The following is a 27,846-nucleotide window of genomic DNA, read 5'->3' on the forward strand; positions in this document are numbered from 1 at the left end:
TATATTTCAGTTTTCTTTTAGAATGCATGATCGTGACTTGAGGCGATTGGCATTGGCAGAGTTCGAAATGACGTCTGTGCATAGGAGCACGAACTAACAGATCACGCAACATAAATTTCAGTTGTTTTTTTTTTCGGCGTTCAGGCTGGATTATAAAACCGATTAAGATCTGGTATCGTAAAAACAAATGACGCCAACATGAAGCCCTTCAAATTAAAAGAAAAGCTTTTTTTAAGGATCGAGGATTGGTCAAAGCTTCGAAAAAGACGTACCCAGTTTGCAAGTTGATGTTCTACCATATGGTAGAATTGTCGCAAGCCAACGCTACGCGAAGAAACAAAGAGACCTCTAGTGTGCAAAAACAAAGGCTAAAAAAACCTGTAGATCATACGTATTTTTGAGTGAGTGGGGAGCAATCGATTAAAAAGTATTCCTGACTGTTTTTAGAGTACTTTGACTCTGTTGCTGACAGGACTGAAAAGACGAAACTAAATCGTACGTGCTTACTCTTGTGTAACTACACTCTGAGTAACATAATGAAAACCCGTGAAAAAAAAAGAAAGAAATCAGCTGCTCTCATCATTTATCGTGCGAAGGACTATACAACACTAAAGAACATTTTAATTTTATTCAGCCACTTCTAATGACGAAACAATTGTCCAATCCTACTATGACGAAATTCCCCCTTTTTGCGAATTATTCAAATTGACTGATAATAGCCAGGGAACTACGCGCTTCAAGATTCTACTTTTCTGTACTATATTTTCACCCTTAGTTACACGACATTTTAGTAAATTTCCTTTTTTCTTTTGCCGAAAAGCAGAAAAAAATCCCTGATAGTATATGGTGAGAGATCTCTTAATAAAAAGACATACATACGTACAAACATACATACACTCATTCATTTATTTGATATGTAGGTTTTTAAAAATATGCCACTAGACAGCTGATGTGGACCTACTACTACTACTACTAAGTCCAGATAAGGGAAAACAGAAATTTACAATACAGTTGTCATAAAGCTAAAAATAATACACAATAATAGTTGAAAGAGGCATCAAATAATTTAAAAATATCTAAATTCAGGGTTCTTATTATAATTTACAGAGCATTCCTTTTGGAAGCTGATGTCACCGACGTACGTCATGATAGGTTTTAACTTTCTTTTAAAAGAGACGTTCGAGAATGTTTTTATTCAAGCTTTTCTCCAATTTTAAGAGACTGTTTTTATTCAAAGGCCTGACTATGGTCGACAGTCGACACGATCTGGTTAACTACAAGAGTGTGTAAGAAATGCTCGCATTGCTGTCCACTGCGTTCTGATTTGTAAGGACCTACTTTGAATTAACTACACTTGGTGTACAGGTGAACAGTTGCCGCCTTGTTAGGCTCCAACCGAAGCTGTACTTTAAGTTTGCGAAAAGCACTTATCCTCTTAGGGTTTGTTTTTTTCCCAGCTTATCGGATGCCGAAAAAATCTCTGGTCTGACTGTGACTCTAGGGACTGGGCTGACGAGTTCGTTTAGCTCGGTAAATTTTCCAGATGTTCATATGCCTGATCCCTCGTCCTTAATTTCTAAGATACGACGTGCCATGCTGTGTCCGATCGCCTTGCCGACATGCAAATTCACCGACAACTCGCCGGCGTTTGTTTTTAACTCGTTGACGAATTGAAACGCAATGAACACTTGTGAGATGACTATATCGAATAAGTGGTGCTGACTGGTAGGACACCTTTTGATTTGATCGATCATAGCAAAGGGAGTTTGTATGTCAAACCACCGATTGCATCCCCAATCGGTTTAATAAGAGCAATTTGAAATCGTTGTTTAAGCTCATAGAGATTATGTCTGTTGCAAAAATTGCAAGGAAAAATATGCAAAAGATTGACTGTTAAGAAGACGTTAACGAACTTGTGCGCACGCGACTCGCATGAGCTTGCTTTGAGATTACGCAAGACCTTTTTATTTTTTACGCGTGCAATTTTCTTACAGAAGAATTGAAAGTTCTTTGTCTATTAAGTGGCGGTTTGTTTAACGGTCGTTGTCGTTTACCGTGAGTTTACAGTTTTCCGTGCTGGCATAGACGTGTTTGTTTTTATTTTCCGTTTCGCTTCCGAACAGTGACTGAAATGTTCTTGACAAGTTACCTCTTAGATGATGCCCTTCCTTTTGATTTGGATTCGCTTTTTCTTTTGATGTTACGTTACAGTTTGATTTCTGTCACCGTGATCACCTAATCAAAACTCAACAATGCGATAAAATGAAACGAACTGTGAATTTCTTTTGAGACTTTTTCGTCAATGTCACTTTGGCGCTAAGCACTGACTAGTAAGTACACCTTGATTTACCAACTGTTCACTGCTTGTTTCCTGTACTGGTATTGGTCAGTTTTGTTTGACCCGTTTTACTCCTAAAATTTAACTAGCATTTCACTTCATCACCGCTGAATGAAACGTAATAGTCACGAGGATAAAGAAAATAGTAGCCTGCAAGCGCGAGGCGAGCCCGAAAAGCAAGTCGCACACCAGGGAAGAAGTTACTTTTTTGTGCTCTTTCCCTTGTGCGTGACTCACGCTTAATGCGCGCCTCGTTCGCCTCCATTCGCCTGAAAAACTAAAAATTTGGGCCCGTTCTGCAGGCTAAGGAGGTGGTAGTCAACCAGAGGAGCTCTCGGCCGCTCCCGAATTCTCCTTGTCAGTACGATAAAATGTGTGCAGAGAACAGAGGAGGATATGCACATTAAGCGTTAAGTGACGCAAATAACAGCGGCCGCATTGAAAAAATTCCAAGCGCCATTTCTGAAAAGATTCACTCTCTTTCGATGCTGCTATTTGTATCCTGTAATATTTTCCCTGAGAAGTTCTCGACTAAAAACATTTCCGTGAAATACTTCTACATTTCGTTTTCTCTAATAATCGTTGCATAGTCTCTAAGATCTTGAAGTTCTTTGTTTTCTCGCTGTATTATCTGAGGCTTTTATCTGCAATGAGCTCTGGGGGCCCGTATTCCATGGTAATCCAGAACTGTCAATCACGCTAGTCGACACTGTCACGTGATACACGGTGGGTGTGTTCAGAGAGAGCAAGAACTGGGCACTAAAGTAGTCGTGATGCGGAACCACTGTTTGTTCTAAACTGGTCACACAGTCGCGCGGGGACTGAAACAGATGATTCACAAAATAATTTTAAAATTCAGATTGAAGGATCATACAATTTAAAACAGTGACGTGCTACTCCATTGAACATCTTAAGAAGCGATATAACCGCAATTAAAAAAAAAAAAAATGATAACAGGCAGTAATGCCAGTTTGGATAGCATGATAAAAAACACAAAGTATCTTAGACTAGAAACATTTTATGGATCAGTAGGAAATTTCATAAACTTCACTGACCAACGAGCGGGCCATCATGAAAAGCACTTCAGGACAATCGATCCCCCCCCCTCCCCCCTCCTCAGCCCGCCGGAAGATTAAGACGAGTTGGAGAAGAGGTTTACCGAGGGTCTGGCACTAATACTCAACGCTAGATCACTTGCCAGACCTCTCGCCGCCTCCCGTTTCTCAAAGCCCAATACTATCCTGCGGGCAAGGAAATGCAAATAATGAGGGCAATCGTAGCCTAGAACTCATGTTACTTTTTATTCCTTGACCGTACTGTCATACATTATTGGTGCATTGCAATAAACTCAGAGCCAAGTGTTCTTTATCAAACCATACACGAACCTTTCCATCCGGGGTTTGTTGCTTCTTCTCCTCAGCCCGCCAAGTTACTGACAGACAGACGGACTGTACATCACGAAAAAGGCCTGGGAACAAAAATAATAATTAACAACTATTCACCAAAGTGGAGGTGGTTAGTGGTGGATATTTGCCGAGCCGCGAAGCGGTGAGGTAAATATCCACCGCTAACCACCTCCACTTTGGTGAATAGTTGTTTTAGTATATACTAGAACAGTGACATAATATACACCACCGTCGTTAATTTGAGTGATTTCTTCGCTTTTCACGGATGCAAACCGGGACGCCATTTTTTCTCGAGTTGCTCGGAGGTAAATAACAAAGGATATTCGGAGTTTGACTAGCCAATCAGAGCGCGCCTTCAACGCTATCCACTGTTTTAGTATAAACTAATACGTCATATTTTTACCATTTCCACTTCCCATTTAAGTCCAAGAAAAATTTACCCCATTTGTAAAGGTAATCCAAACCTGGTCGCTGTCCGTGATCTATTACTCCTTCCACCTTCAGAACAAACTGTGTGTCCAAAATGACTGCGATAGGTTCGCCAGGGGACCGTGCCGAGGGAGATAAAGCCAACTGCGAAAAACAACTTAACAGTTTAACCTCACAGAGTGACAAGCATTTCATTTCTCCTCACAGCATCTCCACGAGTCAAACATTAAGGAATGTTTACAAAACATACGAGAAATGACACCCAATAGAGAAGCTCCTAATTATGAAACAAATTCTCCTTGTCAGCACCTTAGGAAATGTCTAGAGAACAGTATGGAGAATTTGGATACTAATGTTAGGTGAAAAAGGTTGGGGTCTGTCAATTGCTCAAAGGTGAAATATGCGTTTTTCAGTGGCTTTTCTTCGGTCTCGCCGTTGCATCAAGTATGCCCAAAAATTCAAAGTCTACCGTACTGAAACACACTGACTGACCCCCCCCCCCCAAAAAAAAAAAATAATAAATAAAAAAGGGTAATTTTCAACTGAGTGTCGAAATGTAGCTCGGGATTGCTTTGGTTTTAATTAACTTCGCTCTGTGATTAGTCCAGAAAATTCGCACCACTTTCTAAACCAATCAGATGCAACTTGAACTACTTGCAGAATAAGACATCACGCCTCGAGTATCACATTCGACGCACGTATAGAAACTGTAAAAATAAAATAACAGTGCTTCAAGATTCTTAAGGCACTGTTATTTTACTTTTACAGTTTCTATACGTGCGTCGAATGTGATACTCGAGACGTGATGTCTTATTCTGCCACTGGTTCAAGTTATTCACACGCACTCCTAGCCTCCGTAACTACTATTCCTCTACAATCAGATGCAAGACTGAAACCAACCGCGCCTTGGTCGAGTGCGTTTTCCCGCGCTTAAGGCAGTTTGAGTGCTTTTATAATGAATTCTCATTGGCTCTTGAGAGGTTTTCTCCTTCTACCTGACTGGTCGTTATATTACTTTGGTACTGGTTTAACGTCACTCAATCAAAAGAGCTCTAAATGACCAACTAGAGTTCACTTACCTTAATGGACGTAGACTGTTGGCTGCAAAAGAAGTACTTTGGAAATATAAAAGGTGCTTTGACCAGAGTCATCGAAGCGCGAATAAGACACTCGGTTTGCTGAAAGAAAAAAAGTTGGCAAGCCATGATTAACAATTAAATACTTCTACGAATGAAGGTCAGTGGATTGTAAACTGCGCAAGTCAACGGAGTAGAGAATCTTATCATCTGTAAAACACTATTCTGGTGTCATGTGAGAACTTCAGGAAAGCCGGAAAAAGGAACATGTGGCGGTAAAGACAAAGAATTAAAATCTTTGAGCCGGAATGTAAAATTGTGATTTGGAAAAGTCTAGTCATGAAACAAATCCCTTTACATTGTTTAGAATTAAAGCCTGTTTTGTACAGTTGTTGTTTCTATAAAGAGACACGCTTTTCCTTTTTTACTTCTCTCTGTTTAGAAGGAAAAAGTGCGTGTCTGTTAAGCGTTGGCCAAAGCGTTCATCTTTCTTCTACTAAATACACAAACACAACATTTCACAGGCTTACCAAATGACAGAGAGGGAGGGCTTCAAGCTGACTTGCAAGGCTCTGAAATTAATCAGCAGAAAGACAATCCACTCACTTTAACTGTATGAGCAATTTGAACTGACTGGGATGAGGAAAGTAATCTTTGGGATTACATTGGTTTGCTTTACTTTCCTCTGTGATTGGTCTAGAAATCTCGCGCCAAACTTTCGACCCATCACATGCAAAATGAAAACAAATGGTGAGTTTGTCAGTCGCGTTTTACCGCGCTTCAAATAATTTGTTCGTCGTTACTTTGATTTCTCATTGAATTCTTAAGATTTTTCAATGCACTGCGACTACTTTTGGTTTTATAACGCTGGAACGAAATTCGCTATCAAAAAGCCAAAATTAAAAAAAGGACAAATTCTAAGATAAAACCAACCTCTACTGTTTCTAAAATGTCTGTACACGCCAAAGACAGTGCGCTCTGCCTCAGAGTCGAGGATCTGTTTCTTTGTTCACCCACCGAGCTGGAGGAAAATGCATTACAAAAATAACAAATTAATACAACTCTATAAAGTCAATGTGTCAAGCACGGTTGATGAATCTGAAAATCCTCGGTGGCCTTACCTGGGCTGGGATGTCTTCATCAGTACATCAATACTGTATGATATCAATAAACAGCTCTGCTGAAGACTGAATTGAGTCAAAGAAAATAATGCTACTGAAACAATTTGGTACTTCATAGAAAAAGCAAGATATCTTAAGAGAATACTGGAGATTTCATAAGTACATTGTCCAAGGGAGACGTTAAGCCCTTGAAATCCCCACCACTGATCAGAGTTGGCTTGAGATCGACTCCCTCACAAAAGAGAGACCGCGCACGACACAAATGGACGTGGAAAGGATCACTGAAAAAAGAAATGAATGGGTGCGGATGCACAGCACCTGAAACCAGATTCAGCGGTGGTTATCTAGAAGGCAGCATTTATACTCGTTTGAAAAGACATTATGTGTCGTGGTTAGGATTGGGTGAGGTATTCAGTGTCTTGAAAAGAAACAACGAAATGAGTCAAATAAAGCTATGATTCCCACAGGTGTGCAGCACTTTAGGCAATGGCAGAAAAGAAGCCTGAAAAAATTGTGATCAGATCTGTATAAGGAATAGAAGAACACTCTCAAATTTGGCTTGCTCCCAGCGTGTGGCTTCGTGGCTCAGTTGGGGGACGCAGGATCAAGTCCGGTCGAGGCAAGATTCTTTTTAATGCTTTTTTATGGTAATTGCTAAAGTTACAGCAACACCTGAGCGAATGATTCCTTTACTTGATTTTCACCCGCAGGTAAAATTAAAGTGTACTTCATTTAAAATTGCGAGAAAAACACGAGGGTGAGGATACGTGTCAAGGTTCTCAAGGCTGACAGGATCTGCATTGAATGATGTGCGGTATAACTGTCCATAACTCTCACCAAGATTACGGAAAACTTTGCTGCATTCTGTCATCTGAATAAAGAAAAACGCTGTTTTGCAACTGCTACCATAAATCAAATAAACAGTGAGTAAATTAAAATCTCAAATGAACTGAAGAAAAAACTTTCTAACTGTCTGACAGATTAAACATGTATTCAGACGAGCAACATCAAAGACTCCCTCGAGAAATGGAATTTCTGCCTGTTCCCTAACAGACTTACTTGAGCGGCAAAGTGACTCAACCGCTGGACATCTTGACCGGTTGCCATAGCAACAGCTGTTGCTATGGCAGGCGGCGGACAGGATTTCATGGTGGCACAAGATGCGAGGAGCAGACCATGAGCCTGGAACGTTTCTGCTCTCAAACTGGCATAGGAACATTGGAATGACAGTTGATTGTTGGAAGACACAGAAGCCTGGAGAAGAAGGAGAACAATCATCATACCATAAGAAAATCAATGACAAAAGTACAACAAAACAGATAACTAATGCCAACGCGTTAGCGTGAGCCAATTAAGGGGGCCCGGGGGCATGCTCCTCCGGGAAAATTTGAAATTAAAGTCTTCTGAAATGACTAGAAATGGATCTAAAACTTCCAAAAGTGAAGTTAATATTTAATTCTTACAAAACAACCAGTAACAAACTTGGCTTCACGTTTGACCAAATTTAAATGAATAGACTAACTTCTAAGGCCCCTGCACGGTCCTGAACTAATTTAAAGAGGAATGCTGTTTACACCCTAACATCAGCATACATATTCTCCATACTGTTCTCTACACATTTCCTACAGTGCTGACTAGGAGAATTTGTTTAACAATCAAGAGCTTCAATCCTCAGTTAGTGATCATGTCCTTTATTCTCATGACCTCAATGTTGATTCAGAGATGATATTGTAAGGAGAAATTAGATGCTGGTCACTCTTAGAGGTTAAAAAACAGAAAATGCAACAGTTCGATGTGCCAGAAAACAATTTGAATCATTCAATGATTGCAAAGGTGTAGGTTAGACATTTAATAACAAAATCACCTACTGGAAGAAGGGAAATAAAATGAACTTTTCCCAAGTTTTTGGTGACCGTGCTAACCATCTTTGTCCTTGGAGTGCAAGTTGTTAGCTCCAGATACACTAGTACTTGAAATTAGAGTTAATATGACAAGAACACCATCTTAACATGTAGGCAAACCTTAAGGGTTGTAATGCCTTTGTGGTACTTGGCACAAGCTTCCGCTATCTGTTTAGCTAACATCAGCTGACTATCACACGAGACACACAACACACTCTCCGCCTCACAAAAACACTTCAAGGCAGTTAACCAGAAGTAGAAGTGTTCAGATGCCACCTGAAAGACAATAAGGCAACAAAAGGAAAAAAGGTTAAGTCTGTACTCGGATGTACTCCAGTTTCCATAGCATGAGGCAACTAGGAGTACTACAACTCTCCCCAGGATAGGATGCTAGTCCATTGCAAGGTTCTCCCCCCTTCATTTTATCAGGCTTCACACACAGTTTGCCAACGCCCATTGATACCCTGAGGTGAAGTGAGGCACTGTGAGAGTAGAGCGCTTTTCCCAAGAACACAAAACAATGACCCCCCCTCCCCTCCCCCTGCCAGGTCTTGACAATGGACCTCTTGACCTGAGCTGGGTTGTTCAAAGCTGGATTAAGATAACTCAGGGTTAGTTTGAAATTTGATTTCAGATCAGAAACCTTGAAGATCAAATTCAGTTTATTTCTTTTTGTCTACAACCTGATGATTGAATGCTCTAAAAACAATAGGGAAAATTATCCCAAAAAGGGTTTTGAACAGAGAAATATAGAAATCTAGATTAAAATTTAACCCTGGGTTATTAGTGCTAACAAGCCTTCAAAAAACTGGACCTCACAGCCCAGCATACTTCCCATTGCACCAAAACACCTCCCAACCATAACTCAAACAGAATTATCAATACCATGACAACTCTTATGTTTTAAGTAATGGCCAAACACTTTTCTTCTATCATGGACTGTTATGTACTCCTTATTACCAACAGTAAGTTAGAATTCACCTTCTCCATGTACTAAAAATAAAACAGTTCATGAGAAAATTGCATCACACTGTATACCTTAGATGACAGGTTTCCAAAAATTTTAGCTGCAATGCTGTGAAAACCCTGAGAGATGATGAAGGAAAAGTTTAGGATACATTTTTATTTGTTACAAAGAAATGATCTTGATAAGTACAATTTCTTTGATAAGTACAAACTTAAGATTTTCTTTGCCCAGGAACTGAACATGGAAACTTCCCAGTCTAAAGCAATAAACAGGGCTCGACACTAACTTTTCAACTTACTAGCCACTAAGTGGCTAATGACATCTTAGATATTACAACAATTTTAGTTTGATTACTAGCCAAACTGGCTCATAGAACCACTAGCCAAAACTGAATTTCTGCTAGTCTGTGGCTAGTGGGCTACCCCTAGACTAAGTGTTGAGTTCTGACTAGCATAGACAGCCCTACCAAATCTAAAGACATTGGTACACAAGACAGTGTTACCGAACAAACTAACCAGTCTTGTGGCCTGCTTGCCAACTCTGAACATGGTCCAGTATCTTGACATTGTAGTTAATTTTCCCAGGTTTTCCAGCAACATTTTTTCCAAGTTTGCACCTGAAGTTTCGTCCTCATTGTGCGCAACACTTTGATACGACTGTAAGACTAACGTTGCCATACCAACCTACAGTGCAAAGAAGATGAAAAAGTAATTTAGTAAGAGTATTTTGGAAAACAAGTCTCCAGACAAACAGCAATTCTCTAAAAAAAAACACATACCACTAGATCTTTTGATTCCTTGCTGTCATCATCTGCATTTATGACAACTTTGGCAAAGTGTGAGAGAATTTCACTTCTTAAAGGTGCAAGTACAGATGGAATCTGTGTTGCCAAGGTGACCATCACATGACATAGCTCTAGCGCTATGGCACCTGAAAAGAAGAGCAGAATGACAGAATTAGAAGTCTCCACTTCATCACCAAAATCTGATATGAAATTCTCCCAGCTAGTTCCAACTCTTTTCTTGTAAATTAGCAAGGAGAATCTAGTATTAGGTCAAGGTAAGGTTTGAAAGTTTTTTACTGTCCTAAAACCTTTAAGCTGAATAGTTGCTGAAAGCAGTAATTACTTCCTCTCAAGTTTGGCCTGCCATGATAAATAAGGCAATATGCAGATAGTGTTGCCAACAACTAACTGACAGACCAGCAACAGATTACCAACTGTAGGCCACCTGTTAGCAGACAGTCAATCAAGATTACAGGGCTATTGATGATAAGGGTTTTTTTACCTTTGAGATTTCACTCTCCCACTTACTGTTTTATTTTAGTGTAAAGAAGTGAGAAATATGAAGAAATTGAGCCCTCACCAGATGAAGTTGGCAGCAAGCTGGACACACTTTCAACCAGAGTGGGAGCCACCTCAGGATAACTGTTTATCAAACGATTCATTGATGACAAACAAACCTGAGCAGAAAGAATAAAAAAATTCAACATTTGCAATGTTGTTGTTTATTACACGACTCGGGCAGTCAGAGGGCCAATAACTAAAATCAACCAATCAAAATGCTCTGTTGCCGGTCCGATATTCTCTAAGTATTGGACCGGGCACTGTCCCGAATGGTCCCGAATGATACCGCACTTGTGTCCCTCTGAACTTCAGTCGTATAATAAATCTCTTATTAACCAAGCTTGCTCGGGGCCGTACTGGAAGAATATTGGCCCTCGGTCTTTATTGTACGGACCTCGCTGTGCTCGGTCCGTACTATCAAGACCTCAGGCCAATACTCTACCAGTATGGCCCTCGCACTTGGTTAATAAGATATATTTACGCTGTTGCAAATTTTTCTTCAAAAGTTCATCGAGCATGCAGTACCTTCAATGGCTGAAGTTGATTGTTTACACAACAGACAACAGCACCACTCTCCAATGCGACAGCCGCTTGTTCACAAAGGCCACTGTCCTCTTTATCTAGTGAATAACAAAGAATCATAACAGGTGTTTATTAATTTCCGGAGTGTTTTTCAATTTCAGGAATGAAAAATTCAACGATTATTTGTCGTAATGTCCTGAAATTAAGATTATTAATCGCAAAGGGCTTCACTTACGATTATTAGTCGCAAAGAGTGTACTATTGCGATTAATAACCGGGGAAAGTACGGCTATTAATCGTGACTGCATCATTAATAGTCCTGTTTGACGAGCTTTTAGACTAATAATCGTGCATCGTACGGTTAATAATCGCATCTGACAGCAAATGTCATCATTAATCGTACAATGCGACAGCCGCTTGTTCACAAAGGCCACTGTCCTCTTTATCTAGTCAATATCAAAGAATCATATAATTTATCAAATTGCAAAACTGTATTTTGTCCAAGATTGGAACATTATAAGCAACAGGTTGTAGTGAAACTCTACATGTTTTCAACCTCAGGCAATCAAAAGATCCCAAGCTCTGCAGTCCAGACAACACAGGAACAGTTTGTGACAACTTTTTGATTAATTTGTGTACGACTTTCTCCTTGTGAAAGAATTTTCTCACAAGACAATTAACAAATACATAATATACTTTTACTGACTTTCCCCAAAGGAGGCTTTTCAAACACAGTTTTAAATTAGTTTCAGACTTTATTAATGGTCACAACCAGAAAATGGAAGATGCCATACACATGAAGAGATTTGTCACATAAATATCTCCAAAAACTCATCCCAAACATTGTAAAAACACATAAATGAAAATTATGATAAAATAGAGATATGAGAAACACTCACTGGTTCTATACCAATTTGTTATCTACAAATGCAAAAAAAACTTGTTAAAAAATAAGTGTAAATATGAGTTTGATAGGACATCAAGAAAAAAATGTTGTGTAACAAACCAGATTTTAATCCTGCCAAAGCAATGTTGAGAAGAAGTTCTGTTGCTAAAGCTGCTACAGCAGAGTTATAGGAGTTTGTTTCTTTCTGGCAAATTTCAAGCACTGGATAGGCAACAACAGAGAAAGAAAATATCATCTAGCAACATTGTGTTATTTGGTCATAGCTTTACTTTTGAAGGGTGTCACATTGGCACATGTGCTATTGAGAAATTCAGCTGTGTGTGACTATTAGAAATATATTTTGTTCTGGAATATCAATAATATACATGAAAAAATTTCTCAGTTCTGATTGGTTAAGATGAATGCAGTTTTCAGTTAATTCAGTGCAGAAGAGGGTTACTTCAGTGCAAAGAAAGAAAAAACCAGACATTCTGATTGGTCAGAATGATTGGTCAATGTCAAGGTCAATGTCAAGGTCACTGTCAAGGTCAATGTCAGTTGCAGGGTTAGAATACATTATTTTTGCACCTGATGTGTGTGCTTTTCTTCTGCGTAGGTATGAGAAGCTACCTCATATTATTTCATGTATATTATTGATGTATATTATATATATCTTATTAGACATATTTTTAATGTAGTATTGCTGAGTATTTTTACGAGTTGTGCCGTATTTTGACGAGCCCGTAGGGCAAGTCAAAATACAAATAACGAGTAAAAATACTCAGCAATACTACACAACAAAATGTCTAATAAGTTGTTTATTATCCAACACGCCAAACTGTTATTTCAGTGCAGGCGAATTTCGCGGATGTTTATTTACGGGGAGTGCGTGACAGAAGTATGCGAAGCGGAACGGAATTGGCGTGTTGTTGTGTTGCTGTTTCTATTTTCTTCATGAAGAAATTCTCTGGTCATCAAGCTGTTTCTCTTCGCTCGATTCATCTAATGAACTTGGATCTATATTTTCCAGTCATTCTGACTCTTTGTCGTCGGAACTATGATTCAAATTGTCTGCCATATGTTTTTTTTTTTTTTGCAACTACAATCCAATTCTTCGCTTGCGCAATGCGAGAAAACCTGTTTAACTGGTACTCTATAATAGACGAGTACAAATACCGCGTGATATTTGTACTCGTCTATGGCATTATTTGTACTTGTCTAGGTGTAGTTGGATAAAATAATGATGTATATTATGTATATTATTTCATGTATATTATTGATACATAAATAAGCACTAATTGTAAATTTTTTCAAATTGCACTTGCCCTACGGGCTCATGCAATTTTGTTAATCTTTGAAAAAATTTACTCACGCTTATTTATTCCAAACTGCACTCGAAATCATGTGATTACCTAGTATACAAATATCCTTTTTTATAAGACAGTTTGCAATTGGTTGAGCAGGCAGTTCGTGCAGAAGAAAACGTTTTAGACATGTGTTTAGTGAAGTTTGCTAAGGCTCTCAGAGAATTACTAAGTTCAATTTGTGTTATTGTAGTGTATTTGGAGGTCTGAGAGCCCTTTACACCCTAACATCAGTATTCATATTCTTCATACTGTTCTCTATACATTTCCTAAGGTGCTGACAAGGAGAATTTGTTTAACAATCAAGAGCTCTTTAACTGGTGATCATTTCCTTTATTCTCTAATCTATAGTTATAACATACTAGTCTTGTTGAATTATCAAAATCAAAGCTTAGATGAAAATAATATTTAAATTTACTCTCATGTATATATTAAGTCAAGTGGCCCATCTGGCCCGTGCTAAACTCTGGTTTCTGTAGCATGAAGCGACTAGGAGTATTTCTACTCCACCCTGGATGGGATGCTAGTCCATCGCAGGGTTACCCCCCCCTCCCACAGCAATAAAGTGTCTTGCCTAAGAACATGACACAATGTCCCCAGTCAGAGCTCGAACCTGGACCACTTGATTTAGAGTCCAGTGCACTAACCATGAGGCCACTAAACCTCCACTAAATGAAATATTTAAGTCACTGAATTCACCTTTTTCACTCTTCAGCAGATCTACAGCTTCTGATCTGGATAGAGTTACCATTGTTCTCAATGCAGAAAATGTAAGGTTATCATAACAGCTACTCAGAATAAATTCTGACAGAGCCTGGATATAAAAAGAAACAAACGTTAACAGATACCTTAACATTAAAATTTAGAAATGCAATGCTTTTCTTCAAATTGTCTCCCAGAAAGCTGCAAGTATAGACATTTTTCAATCTTTTTTCCCCCTTCTTTTTCCCTTTTTTTGGTCTTGCCACTGTCACTGTAATAAGTTTGTTCCATTGAAATTCATCCCAACTTTAAGGCAATCAATTTTTCATTAATTACTAGTGGCATAAATTGTACTGATAAAAGTAATTTTTTTCCAATAGAAACTGTCAACTTCTATGATGGTATCAGCACACCAAAGAGAATTATCAGAGTGAGTTGACAATTAAAATTATTACTGTTTGGCCTGGCAAATTAGCACAAAGCTAACAAATTCCAACTTAAGTTTCTTGTGTAAAGCTAAGCAGAGGATCAGACGTCATAAACCTCAATATCCTGGATTCTCCACATGTGTGGTGCACCCTTGGCCAGCATCCTTAAATCTGAAAGGGTGTGGTTCTTAACTACTTTTCTTGGATCTTGCATTAGGTACTTCAGTAACAACTCAGTCTGAAAAATAATTTTTATGAACACCATTTATTTAGTTGTGCAAGTCTTCAACGCGTGTATACTTTACTCACCATTTCAAAAGAATAACACTCTGCTAGCAAAAAAAAAACTCAAAAAATGCTTTCATTGTCTCCTCTAGTTGCTACATGTTTCCAGGATCTTAGGTAAAAGTAAATAAGAGAAATTTGTGTTCTTTTGAGATAATGTGTTTCCCCTGATTCGTTTGTATAGTCTCATTAAGTATTTGCTGAACAATAATTCAAGAATTCAGTAGATTAAATAGAAAGTCAGTGTTACCTGTTTAGGGATGTCGATCACAGACGATACAGCAAGACAGGATAAAGTGTGTAGGGTGACAACAACAAAACGGCACATAGGATGAGAAGAAAGGAGAGAGGAACATAATTCATGGACCTGCACCGAAAAAGATGACAAAAAAAATCATTTAGTGCTAAGGTGCTTAAGTCTGACAACTGATATTTCAGATTACCTTTGCAGTCAGCTGTAAGTCATAATGCATGTGTCTGAAAATAGATATCAACTTTAGCTTCATTTCCACAGGAGTGTTCAGTCCTAAAAGGAAAAAAATATTATAATAATTAATAATAATAATAATTTAATATTTATATTGTGCAAATTAACATGTTGATATGATCAAATGCGCATCACAACACTTTTTGGGGGACTTTGGCCAGACTGCATCAGCAGTTTGCAAACAATCAAAGGAAACTTTTTTGAAGATGCCCCCTCTCCCCCAATTCCCGGTAAACAGGCCAGGCCACATCACAGTAATCTTGTGAGTGGGTTCTTTAATGTCCCCTGCCTAACCAAATTAACTCATTAATAGATGCAGGAGACGGGACCTACGGTTTATTCATCCTTATCCAAGAAGACTAGAATGTCCATTCATTTCTTGATATTATAGAAAGGTAGCGCATTCTCGTCAGTTATTTTAAGACCTTGAGTGTTGGTCCAGCCGGGGCTTGAACCATCTACCTTGACCTCCTGCACAACAGTCCAGTGCTCTAATTAATTGAGCTAACCGGTCAATAACTACATTATGATCCTATCCAGAAAATAATAACATCAAGCATCTGTACAAACACACTCCCTCCTTACCTCCAATAAGCTGTGCTATTTTGTTGTAAAGACCAGAGGCAAATTCTCTATCAGTAACAAAAAAAAAAAAAAAAAAAAAAAAACACAAGAGTCAGACATGTTGGATAATAGTGACTTGGAAGGCCTAAGCCATAATCTTTTCCAAGGGTTGACTAAAGAAAAGAACACATTTACTCGCTCAGTAAAACCTGTACTCATTTTCTGACCAAACGCCAAAAATGAATTGAAACTCTAAAATTGCCCACATTGTTGCAAAGAGAAATATTTTTAAGCACAACGAATATATGAAATTCATATATCTGAGGATCGTGCACAAATACGTTTCTATAACCGCAGTTCAGATATATGAATTTCATATATTCGTTGTGTTTGTTTTATCATCTTACTGGTTTATGTTGGACTAATTTGATGACCTGCTCCCAGTTGGCTTGTTAGCTCAATTGGTAGAGTGCTGCACTAGTATCTCAGAGGTCAGTGGTTCGAATCCCGTACAGGCATGAATTTTTTCAGGTCTGATTTTCACTATTGCTTAAATAGTGCTCTTTACTGTGAGGATAGTGTACAAATACATTTAGAAATATTTTTTTCCCCTTGGATGAGGACTTTCCACAAAGCTAACAGAGCTATTACACTAACAGGTATCTGTTCTCATGCTGAGTTATCAGGAATCATGACCATTATAGAGTTTTCTCACCTTGACTGAGCACAAAGCCTATCAGTTGCAAAAATTGCTGCCTCTAATTCCACCTGATCATGTGACTCCAAGCTACTTCTTATGCTAAGGTATGACAAAGAGAAGGTGGAGAGAGATCATCATTATGAAATTCAGTACCACAATTTGTAAAAAAAAAAAAAAAACGCTTCTGTCTTCATTAAATCCTCTACTCATAGACCACTTTCATAAATGGCTGCCATATAAATATTGTTTTGTTTAAATTTAAATTAGCCCCTCTGGCCTCGCTTGAGATAATATATTCTTTTGAATTTTGTACTGGAGAATGAGGTCAGTAGAGCTAATTTAAATTTAAACAAAAGAATATTAATCTGGCAACCATTTATGAAAGTGGTCTAAAGTATAGCTTCAACCTGAGTGTTCCTAGTGAACCAGCATCTAAACCTTTCCACCTTAACATCAGTTTGCATATTCTCTATACCATTCCCCATACAATTCCCTAAGTGCTGACAAGGAGAATTTGTTTAACAATCAAGAGTTGAAGTTGAAGTTCGTTTATTTGTTTAAGCAGGTTGATTAATTGGCAGCTGTAATAGCTGAAGTGGACCTGCTGTCCTAACCCACCCATCCCACCCCAGGGGAGGACATCCATCACACAGTAATCTCGTGTGTGGGAAATTAACGTCTCCTGCCCCAACCCTGCAGGAGACGGGACCTCCATTTATTCGTCCCTATCCGAGAAGACTAGAATATCTAACCATTTCTTGATGTTATAGAAAGGTAGCAAATTCTTCTCAATTATTTCAAGACCTTGAGTGTTGGTCCGGCTAGGGCTCGGGCCCTCGACCTCCCACACAACAGTCCAGCGCTCTATCCATTGAGCTAACCGGGAGGCGGTTAGCTCAACCGGGAGCTTCTTTTAGTTGATCATTTCCTTTATTCTCGTCACCTTAAAGTTTGATTCAGAGATGACACTGTAAGGAGATTTTACAAGCTACAGATCAAAGGGTTAAAATGAAGAAAACACTGCTAATTGTTAAGATTATAAATTGTTTACCTGTGGTGGACATTTTTTCTTTCAGAGACGATACAAGCAATACTACCAAGAACTCTGAAGAAGCGATACATTGAAATAAGTCACAAATGCAATTCAATATCATAATTATACTGAACATTTCCAATAATATATTATTAATAATATCATAATTACATTCAACATTTAGCCTTCATGGGAAGAGAATTGGAACCTGCATGTTCTCGAAAAATCACAAAGTATAACACTTCAACAAGTTTCTCTTTTTGACTCTGACCATGACTTCCACTGAGTTTATCAAAGTGGCTCTTACTACTTCAAACAACATTCACATGATCATGATCATCCAACCACTTTTTTATTTTAACAAAATAGTTGAACCCATTTTCAAATAACTGATAACCCTTTACACCCTAACATCAGTATGCATTTTCTCCATACTGCTCTCCAGACATTTTCTAAGGTGCTGACAAGGAGAATTTGTTTAATGATCAAGAGCTTCTTCACTTGGTGATCATTTCCTTTATTCTCCTGACCTTATCGTTCGATGCAGGGTGATATTGTAAGGAGAAATTAGATGCTAGTCACTCTGAGGTTAAAGTGCATATGACACGAGATTTTTTTCTCTTGTTTCTTGTAATTGGATATCTATAGAAAACGTTTTGAAGCCTTAAAAGTGCTGGAAAAGTCTAAAAAGCACTGTTTTTGCTTTCAAAATACATGCAATTTGCTTTCAAATTTGTCCCGGTCATCGCAGAGCCAAAATCGGACGTGACGTCACATTGTGTACCCAGATTCTTCAAAGTCAAAGGAACTTTCAGAAGAGTCGGACTCAAAGGAATCATTAGAATCACTGGACATCTTTGCCTTTCAATACACTATCTATCTACTACGAAGTACTGCAGAATCCTCTTAGCGACAACAGACCTTCGCGGCAAAGGTGCACAACCTGACATCATGAATAACTTCTATGGTGATAAACTAGGTCCCAGTCTCCAGGACAAATTTGAAGACAAATTGCACATATTTTGAAAGCAAAAAAATGCTTTTTACATTTGTCCAGCTCTTTTAAAGCTTCGAAATATTTTCTATAGATATCCAACTACAAGAAACATGAGAAAACAATTTCATGTCATATGCACTTTAAAGAGATAATCTTTTCAATGAAAAAATATTCCCTATTCTTATCACCTAACAGTGATGGCTCTTGCAACTGGATCATTTGAATGAATGACAGAGTAAATTCGCTTCAAGAATTCATCTACATTCAAAATCTTGTCCAGATGTTTGTCACTTTGTTGAATGACCTTCAGAATGCAAAGCCGCAAAAAATTACTCCTGCAAAAAAATAAAAATAAAAAAAAACGAGAAATCTAGGTTTTTTTTTTTCATTTTCTGCAAAACACGAGGAAACGCAACAGATACACTCAATATTTCAAATATTTTTTTTCGCATGAAACATCGATCAAATTAAATATGATTTACAAGATCATAAAAAAAAAATCTTTACCCGATGCGGAAGACATCGGCCAGCTTTAACTGAGCAGAATTGATTAGAATTGGAAATGGATATTTCTCAAATAACTCTGGGAATCTGACTATTGCCTCACACTGTTCTCCAGCTTTACTTGATCGTAGTCCTAAAATAAAAATAGAATCATTCCCGTTATAACGTTATCACCTGAGCGAGAGTAAATAACAGGTTGCAGACTGGTATTATGGTTTATAAATTTTGAAATAATGGGAAAAAAGCTTTTCTGCAAAGTTGCATTCTCTACCCTTATCAAGCTCTGACAAGGCACTGTTTGCATCTTGCCAGCTATCAGAATTATTGGAAGTTTTTTGTCCAATGTTTGAAGTTCCAAAGCTAAGTAAGGTCGCCATGTTGGAAATAAGTATCCCACTGGTCTTCTCACTGGCGCTGTCATCGTAAAGAGTGCTGGGATCTTTCCATGAAAACGAACCAATCAGAAGACAGAGTTGAAAGCTTCCCGCGTACATTTGATTTCGCGGGAATGATTTTCCTTTCTGATGCCAAAGAATGACGAAGAGGGTCTATATTCATGACGAATACTGAAAAAAATATGACACTTCTCGCTTCAATTTTCCAAAGACAACTTGCTCCTAGTTCTCTGAAGAGAGGTGAGTACGAAAATGACGAATTAGTGGTGAGTATTTTAAAAACAAATCGTGTATTCATGACCAGTACACGTACACGAAGCGAACTCCATTTCCCTCTTTGTACATATTTTCAGCATTTCCCCTCGACTTTGCGTTGAATACGTTCAGTTGTGTCAGAGATGATGAATATCTCGTTCAAAGAAGAGAGGTAGGTACATGGAAAAATTCCTGTTATGATTAATTTGTTCAAAATTCGCTTTGGCTACCTTAAATATCATTCAAACTTTGTGTCCGTAAACAACGGTAACACCGAGTTCAACAAAATCCCGACGCTTCGGGATTTTGTTGAACTCGGTGTTGAACTCTTGTTGTTGAACTCTTTATTTTTTGCAATTTCAGATAGATGTCCCACCATTTGCATGTCGGTTTAGTCATGGTAAGTTTTTCCATCCTATTATTGTCCGTTTCTTCTGTTTTTGGTTAGCAATCAAGTAACTGAAACTGCTTATCATGCAGTTAATTTAATATTTATAAAATGTATTTTATTATTTTGAGCTGGTCGTGGTGGCCATATGCTGGGGATTGCTGATGAAGAAGGGTGGGTTCAAATACTGGATTCAAGGAGAAAATCTCCAAAATCACTGATAAAAGGTATGAATGTGAGATAATCCATTGCAGATATTTGATGTTTTTCATTTCTCTTGAGGACACTAGAAGGGAAATTATATTTAATAAAACTTTTTGGAAAATTTCAGAATGGAATGCTCACGAGAATGCAGTGTTTGATATTGCATGGATGCACTGGGAGGAATTTATGGTGAGATATCTATAGGATAAAAGAAGATACTTTTACAGCCATAAGGGGATATTAGTAGATTGTACATCATCATTCATGGATGCTTCAAAAAATTACGTTAGCAATATCTATTAGCAATTTTAATTTCTGCAGCTCTGCTAAGTCTGGCGGCTGGCTGTTGAATCTATTTAGTATTTAGCATTTATTTATTATTTATAAACTTTGCCAGATTTGGCAGGAGAGATCTCTATAGTCATGGAGATGTTTTTGTTGTTTTGATTAAACTGTAGCTGTTTTAAGAGGGGTTAGTCTCCAAAGAAACAATAATAATAATAATTTAATAATAATAATTTATCAATTTATAGTGTGCCTTTTTAACATGTAATGATCAAAAGTGCATTACACTTGTAACCCACCCATCCCACCCCAGGGGAGGACATCCATCACACAGTGATCTCATGCATGGGAAATTAACGTCTCCTACCCCTAACCTTGCAGGAGATGGGGCCTACGGTTTATTCGTCCTTATCCGAGAAGACTAGAATATCTATCCATTTCCTGATATTATAGAAAGGTAGCACGTTCTCCTCAGTAATTTTAAGACCTTGAGTGATGGTCTGGCCGGGGCTCAAACCCTCGACCTCCCGCTTAACAGTCTGGCACTCTATCCGTTGAGCTAACCAGGAGGCAGTCAGTGGTGCTGTATTGGTGGAGGGTAATACAAGACAATTTGGTTTTAGTGAATGAGTTGATAATGTTGTTACAGCTGACATTTCTTTGCTCTGACCTTGGGCTAGCACTCAAAACATAAGCTATAGTAAGTCTTTAAATTTAGGTGACCTGTTTACATTGTCAACTTGGTTGATGAAACCAAATTATCTTGAAGCTGTTTTACTTTTGCTTGATGATGGAGATTACAGACCTGATAATTAATTCTTTGTCCTATTTTGAAGATCTCTGTTTATTTTTGGTAAATAATTTTGTTACTTTATAACTGATTAAATGATTTTTGGAAAACGTCAGTAACATTCACAGCTTTTAAAGTAACTGATTCTTATGAATATGCTAATGATTGTCTCCAGGTGACAGCATCTGGTGATCAGACAGTAAGACTTTGGGATGTCAATCGTGATGATTGTTTGGCAGTGTTCAAGGGGCATACCTGTAGTGTAAAATCTGTGGACTTCAGAGAAGATGATATCTGTAAGCTATCATAACAGTTACAGTTATAAATAGTAGGAGATACACGTACTCCAGGGAAAAGTTGTCCTGAAAAGGACTCAGTGATGTCTGTGACATAGTGTTCTCCCTTTATTTAAGCAGGAAATGTAAAGGAAATTTTTTAATCCTTTGAGCAGGCCTTTTACCTGTTGAATTTTCAAGAATTCTAAGTGATTTAAGGCAGAGATAAGAATACTACAGGGGTAAATTTTACCGGTGACTGCCTGAAAAGGAGAGCACTGGTGGCAATATGCTGCAGTTTTAGCAACACAGGTGCTGTTGGAGTCAAGTGATGACATCAACTTTAGTTATTGCAATGTGATTGTTACAGGAATAATAGACTGTATGATTGACTGGTTACTCCTTAGTTTGAGCAATTTGTCTTGCAATCTTACTGCCAATAGCAATTGATTTTCATTAGAATCCAAACAGAAGGATCTAGCTTATCATTTTGCATGCACAAACATCTTGGGTCTTCAAAGATAGCCATGAAAAGTACTAATAAACTTATTTATGTCCATGTTCAATTAACATAAACATTTTTTTTTTTTTTTTTTTTCATCAGTTGTCTTTGCCTCAGGTGCAAGAGATGGCAATGTTATGGTATGGGACATGAGATGTAATCGTCGCTCAGGACACTTCTGTCAACCTGTTAATATAATAAGCAATGCACATGCAGAGAAACTCCCTGGGACACCACAACCCCAGAAAAAGAAATCAAGGAGATCAGCCTCTTCACGACCAGTTACGGTAAAGATGACTTGTAATAAAAGTTGTGTTTGTTAATTAATTGTAGTTGTTCAGATAAATAAATGTTGAGACATTTGTGTTCATGATGTAGAGTGTACATTATGCACGGGACTTTGGAGAATTCTCCATGTACAACACAGAATTCTCTAACTAAGTTTGATGGTCTGAGTTGTTATTTTTTTATTTAAATGCAGAGCTGTCTCATAGAGTTTTCCTAATATATAGATTTAGCCAAGCCTAAAAAGCGGAGCTCCCAAGTTTGTAATATTAATGATAACATAAAAGATGTGCATTTGCCAAGACTCGCCTGAGACACCCCTCTCTTCGTTTTGATAGTCAGGCTCCCCTACCCTACCTGTGAAATCTGAAGGCACGTACATATGTACATACATACACTCGGTCAGTCATGTGACAATTAAACGAAAAGAGGTTGACCATATTCCATGAGTATGGGGCTCTGCCCCACACATACAAAGCACACGCAGGAGCCCACTATTATTTTGAGCCATTTTCCTGTTTCTACATTTCTTAATGAAAACTATGCATCCACAGAATTCAGGGCAACAAAGTGTAACAGCTGTGCTATTTCAAGGAGGAGAGAAGCTGATATCAGCTGGAGCAATGGATGGGAGTATCAAGATCTGGGACCTGCGTAAAACCTATACCAACCTCAAAGCAGACCCAGTTCCTTTTCACACTTTTCCTTACCCAGGGCAAGGAGTAAGAAGGAAACATGGTAAGGCACCTGTAACAAAAAATGATAGAGCTATGTTGAGGATTGAATATTTTCATGATGTGCAGGCAATACATCTCTGCCAAAGAAGTGAAACATAAATTGCTGTAACTTAAAAAAAAATCCTAGTATCCGCCATGCCTATGTGTAGCTGAACCCTCTCCCCCTGAGGAGAAATGACGAATCTCCTCAGGGGGAGTGAAAGGCTTCACATAGACTAGTATCTGCCTTGCATAGTAATACCACATTAAGCTTGAAAACCTCATGATCCCTTTGACTAGGCTCCAGTAATGATCAAACTACCCTAAACACCAGCTTATAAGCTGCCTTGCAGATAAAGCAGACCCCAAGTTTGGGAACTCAAATTTTGGAAAAAATTTTTGCAATGTGTTTTGTTTTTTAAAAATTGCATGTTATCAATAACTAGCAATTTTCCTATCATTTCACTGTAATAGCAAGTACTCTTTTTGTGTGCAGTGAAAGAGTTGTTGTTCTTATTGTTGTTGTCATGGCTCAGTGTGTTCTTGTTATTTGAGTTATGAATCTTTTCATCATAAAAGTCTGTTATCATTCCAGGTTTTTCATCGCTTGTCTTGGACTCCAACCATTCATGCTTATTTGCCAGCTGTACAGATGACAACATCTACATGTACAGCTGTACTGCACTAGGTCAGGAGCCTGTGTGTACTTTCTCAGGTCACTTGAATTCCACTTTTTACGTCAAAGCAGCTCTCAGTCCTGATGACTTGTACTTGCTCAGTGGATCAAGTAACAATGAGGCATTTATATGGAAGGTGTCAGACCCCACTGCCCCACCTACCCTGCTAAGGGGGCACTTTGGAGAAGTGACAAGTGTCGCCTGGTGCCCCTCTGATCAAGGAAAGGTGTGTACTTGCTAAAAATTATAAATGAGCGGATAAGGATGTAATTTATTAAACAAGGTAAACAGTTACTGTAGAAATTAAATTTTACATACTAAGTCAATACTTTTTCAAGAACTACATTGGAAGGAGGTGGATCGTAATGTTTCGACTGTGTACTGCTAGTCTTCTTTAGGTGATGAGGTCGATTGAGTACACGTCATATTTATGCTCTTGTGCTTAGCTGTGATTATATCTCTTTTGAAGTGTTATTTACCACGATGACTAACCACATCCTGTTTTAGCGATAACTAGTACTACAGGCAAGTTTGAGCTGAACTTTTGGCATTTAACTTGCAAGCTGTAGAGTTTGGAAGTTGCAAAATGAGTGTGTATTTAAAATTGAGGCCTAGCTCCTATAGATAGCTAGTTGAGGAATGTAGACCCAAAATGTTTATTATGGACTTCACGATTTTTATTCTTTTGCCATCATAGGTTATAACTTGTTCAGATGATAACAGCTTTAGAATATGGTAAGTCTCAAGTTCACAGAGAATATGAAAATTAATGCACATGCATAACATGAGTGAACACCATGGTACAACACCAACACAACATTGTTAAGTTCAGTTTTTAATTTAAAATTAGTTAAAGATTTTAAAATATGTTCAAACATGTGTGGAGAAAAGAGGGAGAAAAAGAGAGCAGGAACAACAGAAAGATAAGGTTATGGGACCCAAAACAAGAGGAGCTCTTGCACTTTGCTACGATGAGAAAATGAAACATTCATTATGATATTTTAAAACTCGACTCGCTGTATCACTTAATCATACTTCCCTGATTTTCAAAGGAGAATGGATTGTAGAGCACATAACAGTGATAAACATGATGTAATTGGTGAGAGCTGTAGAGGAACTGGCATTGGATCTCATTTCCTCATCAATGGTAAGAAAAAACCAACAAGACTGGACAGAAATGTTTATTGTTGAGTTTGTTACCCATGTCACTGTCTTTCATGTATATCATCTGTTGCAAACCATATAATAGTCTAATCTTGAAATATTTCTAAAGAATTATTTTCTCACTTTGATTATTACGCTCCTTGCAGAAATTTCAAGTCCATCAAGTTCTTATAGAACACCAAGCCATTCTCCCAACAACAGCCCTGATTCGAAGAGATTACTCTGGACCCCACCACCAAAAGTCATCACCAATCCAAGATTAAATCAAATCTCCAGTCCTGTTGGAAAGGTGTCCCCCACTCCCAAACTGCAGAACCCCCTTAACACAACCTCACCAAAGACACAAATTCTTCCAATGCAAACTTTGCCTCCAAAACTATCTGCAAGTTTGCAAAATCTGACAAGAGGTATTCTAAGTAACATTTGAATTAAAAGATAAGTCATTAATGTAAAGTTAGGCATAAACAGGCGGGTCTTAACGAATCATGGAAAACTTGAATGGTCATGGTTGAGAGTGGATCAAAGAAAGGCATGGAAAATAAGTCAAGATTTTTTTTTTTCTGACAAGAACAAAGCAAGAAATGCTACCACTGAATGATTATTTTCACATAATTTAGAAACCAATTTTACAATTTTTGGACCTGAAAAAAATCATCAAAAATCAAGAAATTTTAAAATTATTATCTTAACAGCAACTTAAGAAAAGGTCAAACTTTTATGTATAATTTGTCTTGAAATGGAATTAAACATTGAAATAACAGTTTGTCAAGGAAGAAAAAAACCAAAGAAATGAGACTACAATTGTATATGGACCAAGGAGATGGAGATTGAAAATTCAATGTAAAAGAAGAACTGACACTATTTCCTAAATTTTTTAAATGTCTGGACTGCTATGAATATATCAATCTGGTAGTGTCACAAATCATAATTAATTTTGTAAATTCAGGTATATCCCAATGCACTAAAAATAATTTTATTTTTTTCTTAGGTCCATCCCCTCAAGTGGTTCCAATTAAGGTCTCAAATTCTCAGATAGGGCCTTCCTCTGCATTCCAGCCATCACCCTGCTCCAGCCCTAAGTCACCCACTGTCTCAAAGTTTCACAGCCCAACTCAGTTACTGACATCCTGGTTAAAATCAAATTCAAGAAAACGATCTCACAGCTATAGTTGTGACCAAATAAATCACCAGATCAAGTCTGTTACAGCTCAGAAAGGCTCTGACTTGACACAGAAAGCTGCTGACTCTTCACAAGATGTCACACAACCAAATAAAACAAGCAAAACTAACAGACAAGAATACAAGACTAAAGACGAAACTGAAAATGCTCATTTCAGTGGACAAAGGAATGCTTCAGTGTCACCCCTGAGGAAAAGATTATGCATCAGTGATCCCTTAAGTTCTAATGCAGGCCATAATGGAAAGAGAATTTTGAAACAATCAAGTTCAAGTCCTGGTAAAGAAAACAAAACAATTAACAACAGTTCTCCTGGTGTAGCTACTTTTGCCAAACTGGAACCTGATAATAAGTGTCACCAAAAATCAGAAGCAGCTGCCAAACACAAGATTAATGCCAAAGCTCATTCTGAAAACTGGCTAATGCAGTGGAGTAGTCATCATAAAGAAAAGTATGGTGAGAAGAGTAATCGACTGCCTGAGGAGGGAGGTGAAAACACCACAGAGAACATAGATATAATTACTATGGCTTCTGATGGGGAATCACCAGCCAATGGCTTACAACCACAAGTAAGATGTTTAATTAAGTCTTTGAAATGTTCTCATGCAACCATTTAATCCTCAAAAGTGACTAACATCAAACCTTTCCTTGTAGTTTTACTAATCAAAAAAAATTAACGTAATGAGAATAAAGGAAATGATCATTGCACCAACTAACAAAGCTCTTGATTGATTTACCAAATAGTTCTCCTGTATTAGTATCACAGGAATTGTGCAAAAAAACATTCAGGAGAATATGCACACTGATCCTGCAATATAAAAGGTTTTGTTGATGGTGCACAATTGTTGTTAATTTTTTATTTCAGTTTTCAGAGAGGGAGTGTGTGACTAGGTGGTGGCTCTTGGTCTAAAGGGGTTGGTTTGAGCTCAGTGCATGTAGACATATTTCTCCTTGACTCATGATGATCTTTGAGTCTTAACTTTCAGATGATAAAATTTGTCTTCATTAAATAGGTCACTTAGATCACTCTTGCTAGGAAAAACAACGTATAACCTCCTCTTGTTTTTTAACCTTATCAGGGAGAAGATAAATCCAAGCCAGGAAAGAGCATTTTGACATATTTCAGACCAGTCAGCCATTCCTAAAATATTTGTCAGTATAAATTGACAATTTGAAAATTATTCTACATCCACAGTCATCACAGCCATCAGAAATTAAGACTTTTCAAATTGAAAAGAAAACATTGAGATTACAGAGATGATTCTTTTATGGTAGAAAGTCTTATTTAAAAGTGTTTTAAAGGGAATTTACTTATTTTTATTGAAAATATCTAGCATATTGCACTAAGATGTTAACATTGTTCTTGCATGGTGCTTCTAGATTATGTTGTCAGGAATAAAAGAATACAAAGTTTATATTGCTGCAGCCAATTAAGTAATAAAACAAATGATTACTTTCAATGTCTAAAGAATTTTATTTAATTCCATTTCATAAAAATGGAAGACACTGGTATTTTTGAAACTTGACTTTCACTGTTATATATACAAGCACTCTGATTTCATAGTGTCCTTCCCAGTGCCTCCTCTTAGCCGAACTGTTTACAAAGCTGCCTTTGTCTTCACCCAGATTTGAAATAGAAGGTACCCTGTGGTGTTCTTTCAAGGATTTACAGTGTAAA

At 37.8% G+C, this 27,846-nt stretch overlaps 2 protein-coding genes across 3 annotated transcripts; one reads left to right on the top strand and one right to left on the bottom strand.

Moving 5' to 3' along the window:
* Positions 1-890: 890 nt before the first annotated feature.
* Positions 891-19,485, bottom strand: LOC111324909 (integrator complex subunit 7). 2 transcript variants are annotated; one of them, XM_088763290.1, is made up of 26 exons: positions 19,327-19,485; positions 19,059-19,188; positions 18,740-18,886; positions 17,573-17,626; positions 16,537-16,620; positions 15,843-15,889; positions 15,214-15,296; positions 15,021-15,137; positions 14,601-14,723; positions 14,055-14,169; positions 12,112-12,213; positions 11,109-11,203; positions 10,603-10,699; positions 10,017-10,168; positions 9,754-9,921; positions 9,310-9,357; positions 8,392-8,547; positions 7,430-7,624; positions 7,138-7,241; positions 6,371-6,436; positions 6,183-6,270; positions 5,780-5,821; positions 5,253-5,351; positions 4,209-4,317; positions 3,724-3,806; positions 891-3,159 (listed from the first exon to the last, which is right to left on the bottom strand). In XM_088763290.1, exons 1-26 carry the CDS (start codon positions 19,430-19,432, stop codon positions 2,932-2,934), a joined length of 2,838 nt encoding a protein of 945 aa, XP_088619416.1. In that variant the 5' UTR covers positions 19,433-19,485; the 3' UTR covers positions 891-2,931. The 2 variants fall into 2 exon arrangements, with proteins under 2 accessions (XP_088619416.1, XP_088619417.1); XM_088763291.1 differs by lacking the exon at positions 15,021-15,137.
* Positions 19,486-19,542: 57 nt separating this feature from the next.
* Positions 19,543-27,628, top strand: LOC111324949 (denticleless protein homolog). The gene is made up of 14 exons (XM_022928612.2): positions 19,543-19,690; positions 19,804-19,877; positions 20,069-20,105; positions 20,225-20,320; positions 20,425-20,486; positions 21,548-21,668; positions 22,252-22,436; positions 22,989-23,172; positions 23,746-24,053; positions 24,525-24,562; positions 24,880-24,974; positions 25,138-25,398; positions 25,980-26,737; positions 27,248-27,628. Exons 1-14 carry the CDS (start codon positions 19,612-19,614, stop codon positions 27,311-27,313), a joined length of 2,364 nt encoding a protein of 787 aa, XP_022784347.1. The 5' UTR covers positions 19,543-19,611; the 3' UTR covers positions 27,314-27,628.
* The last annotated feature ends 218 nt before the right edge of the window (positions 27,629-27,846 follow it).

The sequence above is a fragment of the Stylophora pistillata genome, chromosome 6, assembly GCF_964205215.1.
Source record: "Stylophora pistillata chromosome 6, jaStyPist1.2, whole genome shotgun sequence".
Taxonomy (NCBI): domain Eukaryota; kingdom Metazoa; phylum Cnidaria; class Anthozoa; order Scleractinia; family Pocilloporidae; genus Stylophora; species Stylophora pistillata.

What these genes read in the sequence shown, in the direction of transcription:
- LOC111324909 (XM_088763290.1), bottom strand. Translation starts at nt 19,432, where the DNA reads ATGGCGACCTTACTTAGCTTTGGAACTTCAAACATTGGACAAAAAACT. An exon ending in AGGCTTTGTGCTCAGTCAAG is followed by an intron (nt 15,890 to 16,536) that starts GTGAGAAAACTC and finishes TGTTACTGATAG; the next exon opens with AGAATTTGCCTCTGGTCTTT. An exon ending in ACATTTTAGAAACAGTAGAG is followed by an intron (nt 5,822 to 6,182) that starts GTTGGTTTTATC and finishes GATTAATTTCAG; the next exon opens with AGCCTTGCAAGTCAGCTTGA.
- LOC111324949 (XM_022928612.2), top strand. Translation starts at nt 19,612, where the DNA reads ATGACGAATACTGAAAAAAATATGACACTTCTCGCTTCAATTTTCCAA. An exon ending in CTTCAGAGAAGATGATATCT is followed by an intron (nt 21,669 to 22,251) that starts GTAAGCTATCAT and finishes TTTTTTCATCAG; the next exon opens with TTGTCTTTGCCTCAGGTGCA. An exon ending in CCAATGGCTTACAACCACAA is followed by an intron (nt 26,738 to 27,247) that starts GTAAGATGTTTA and finishes TAACCTTATCAG; the next exon opens with GGAGAAGATAAATCCAAGCC.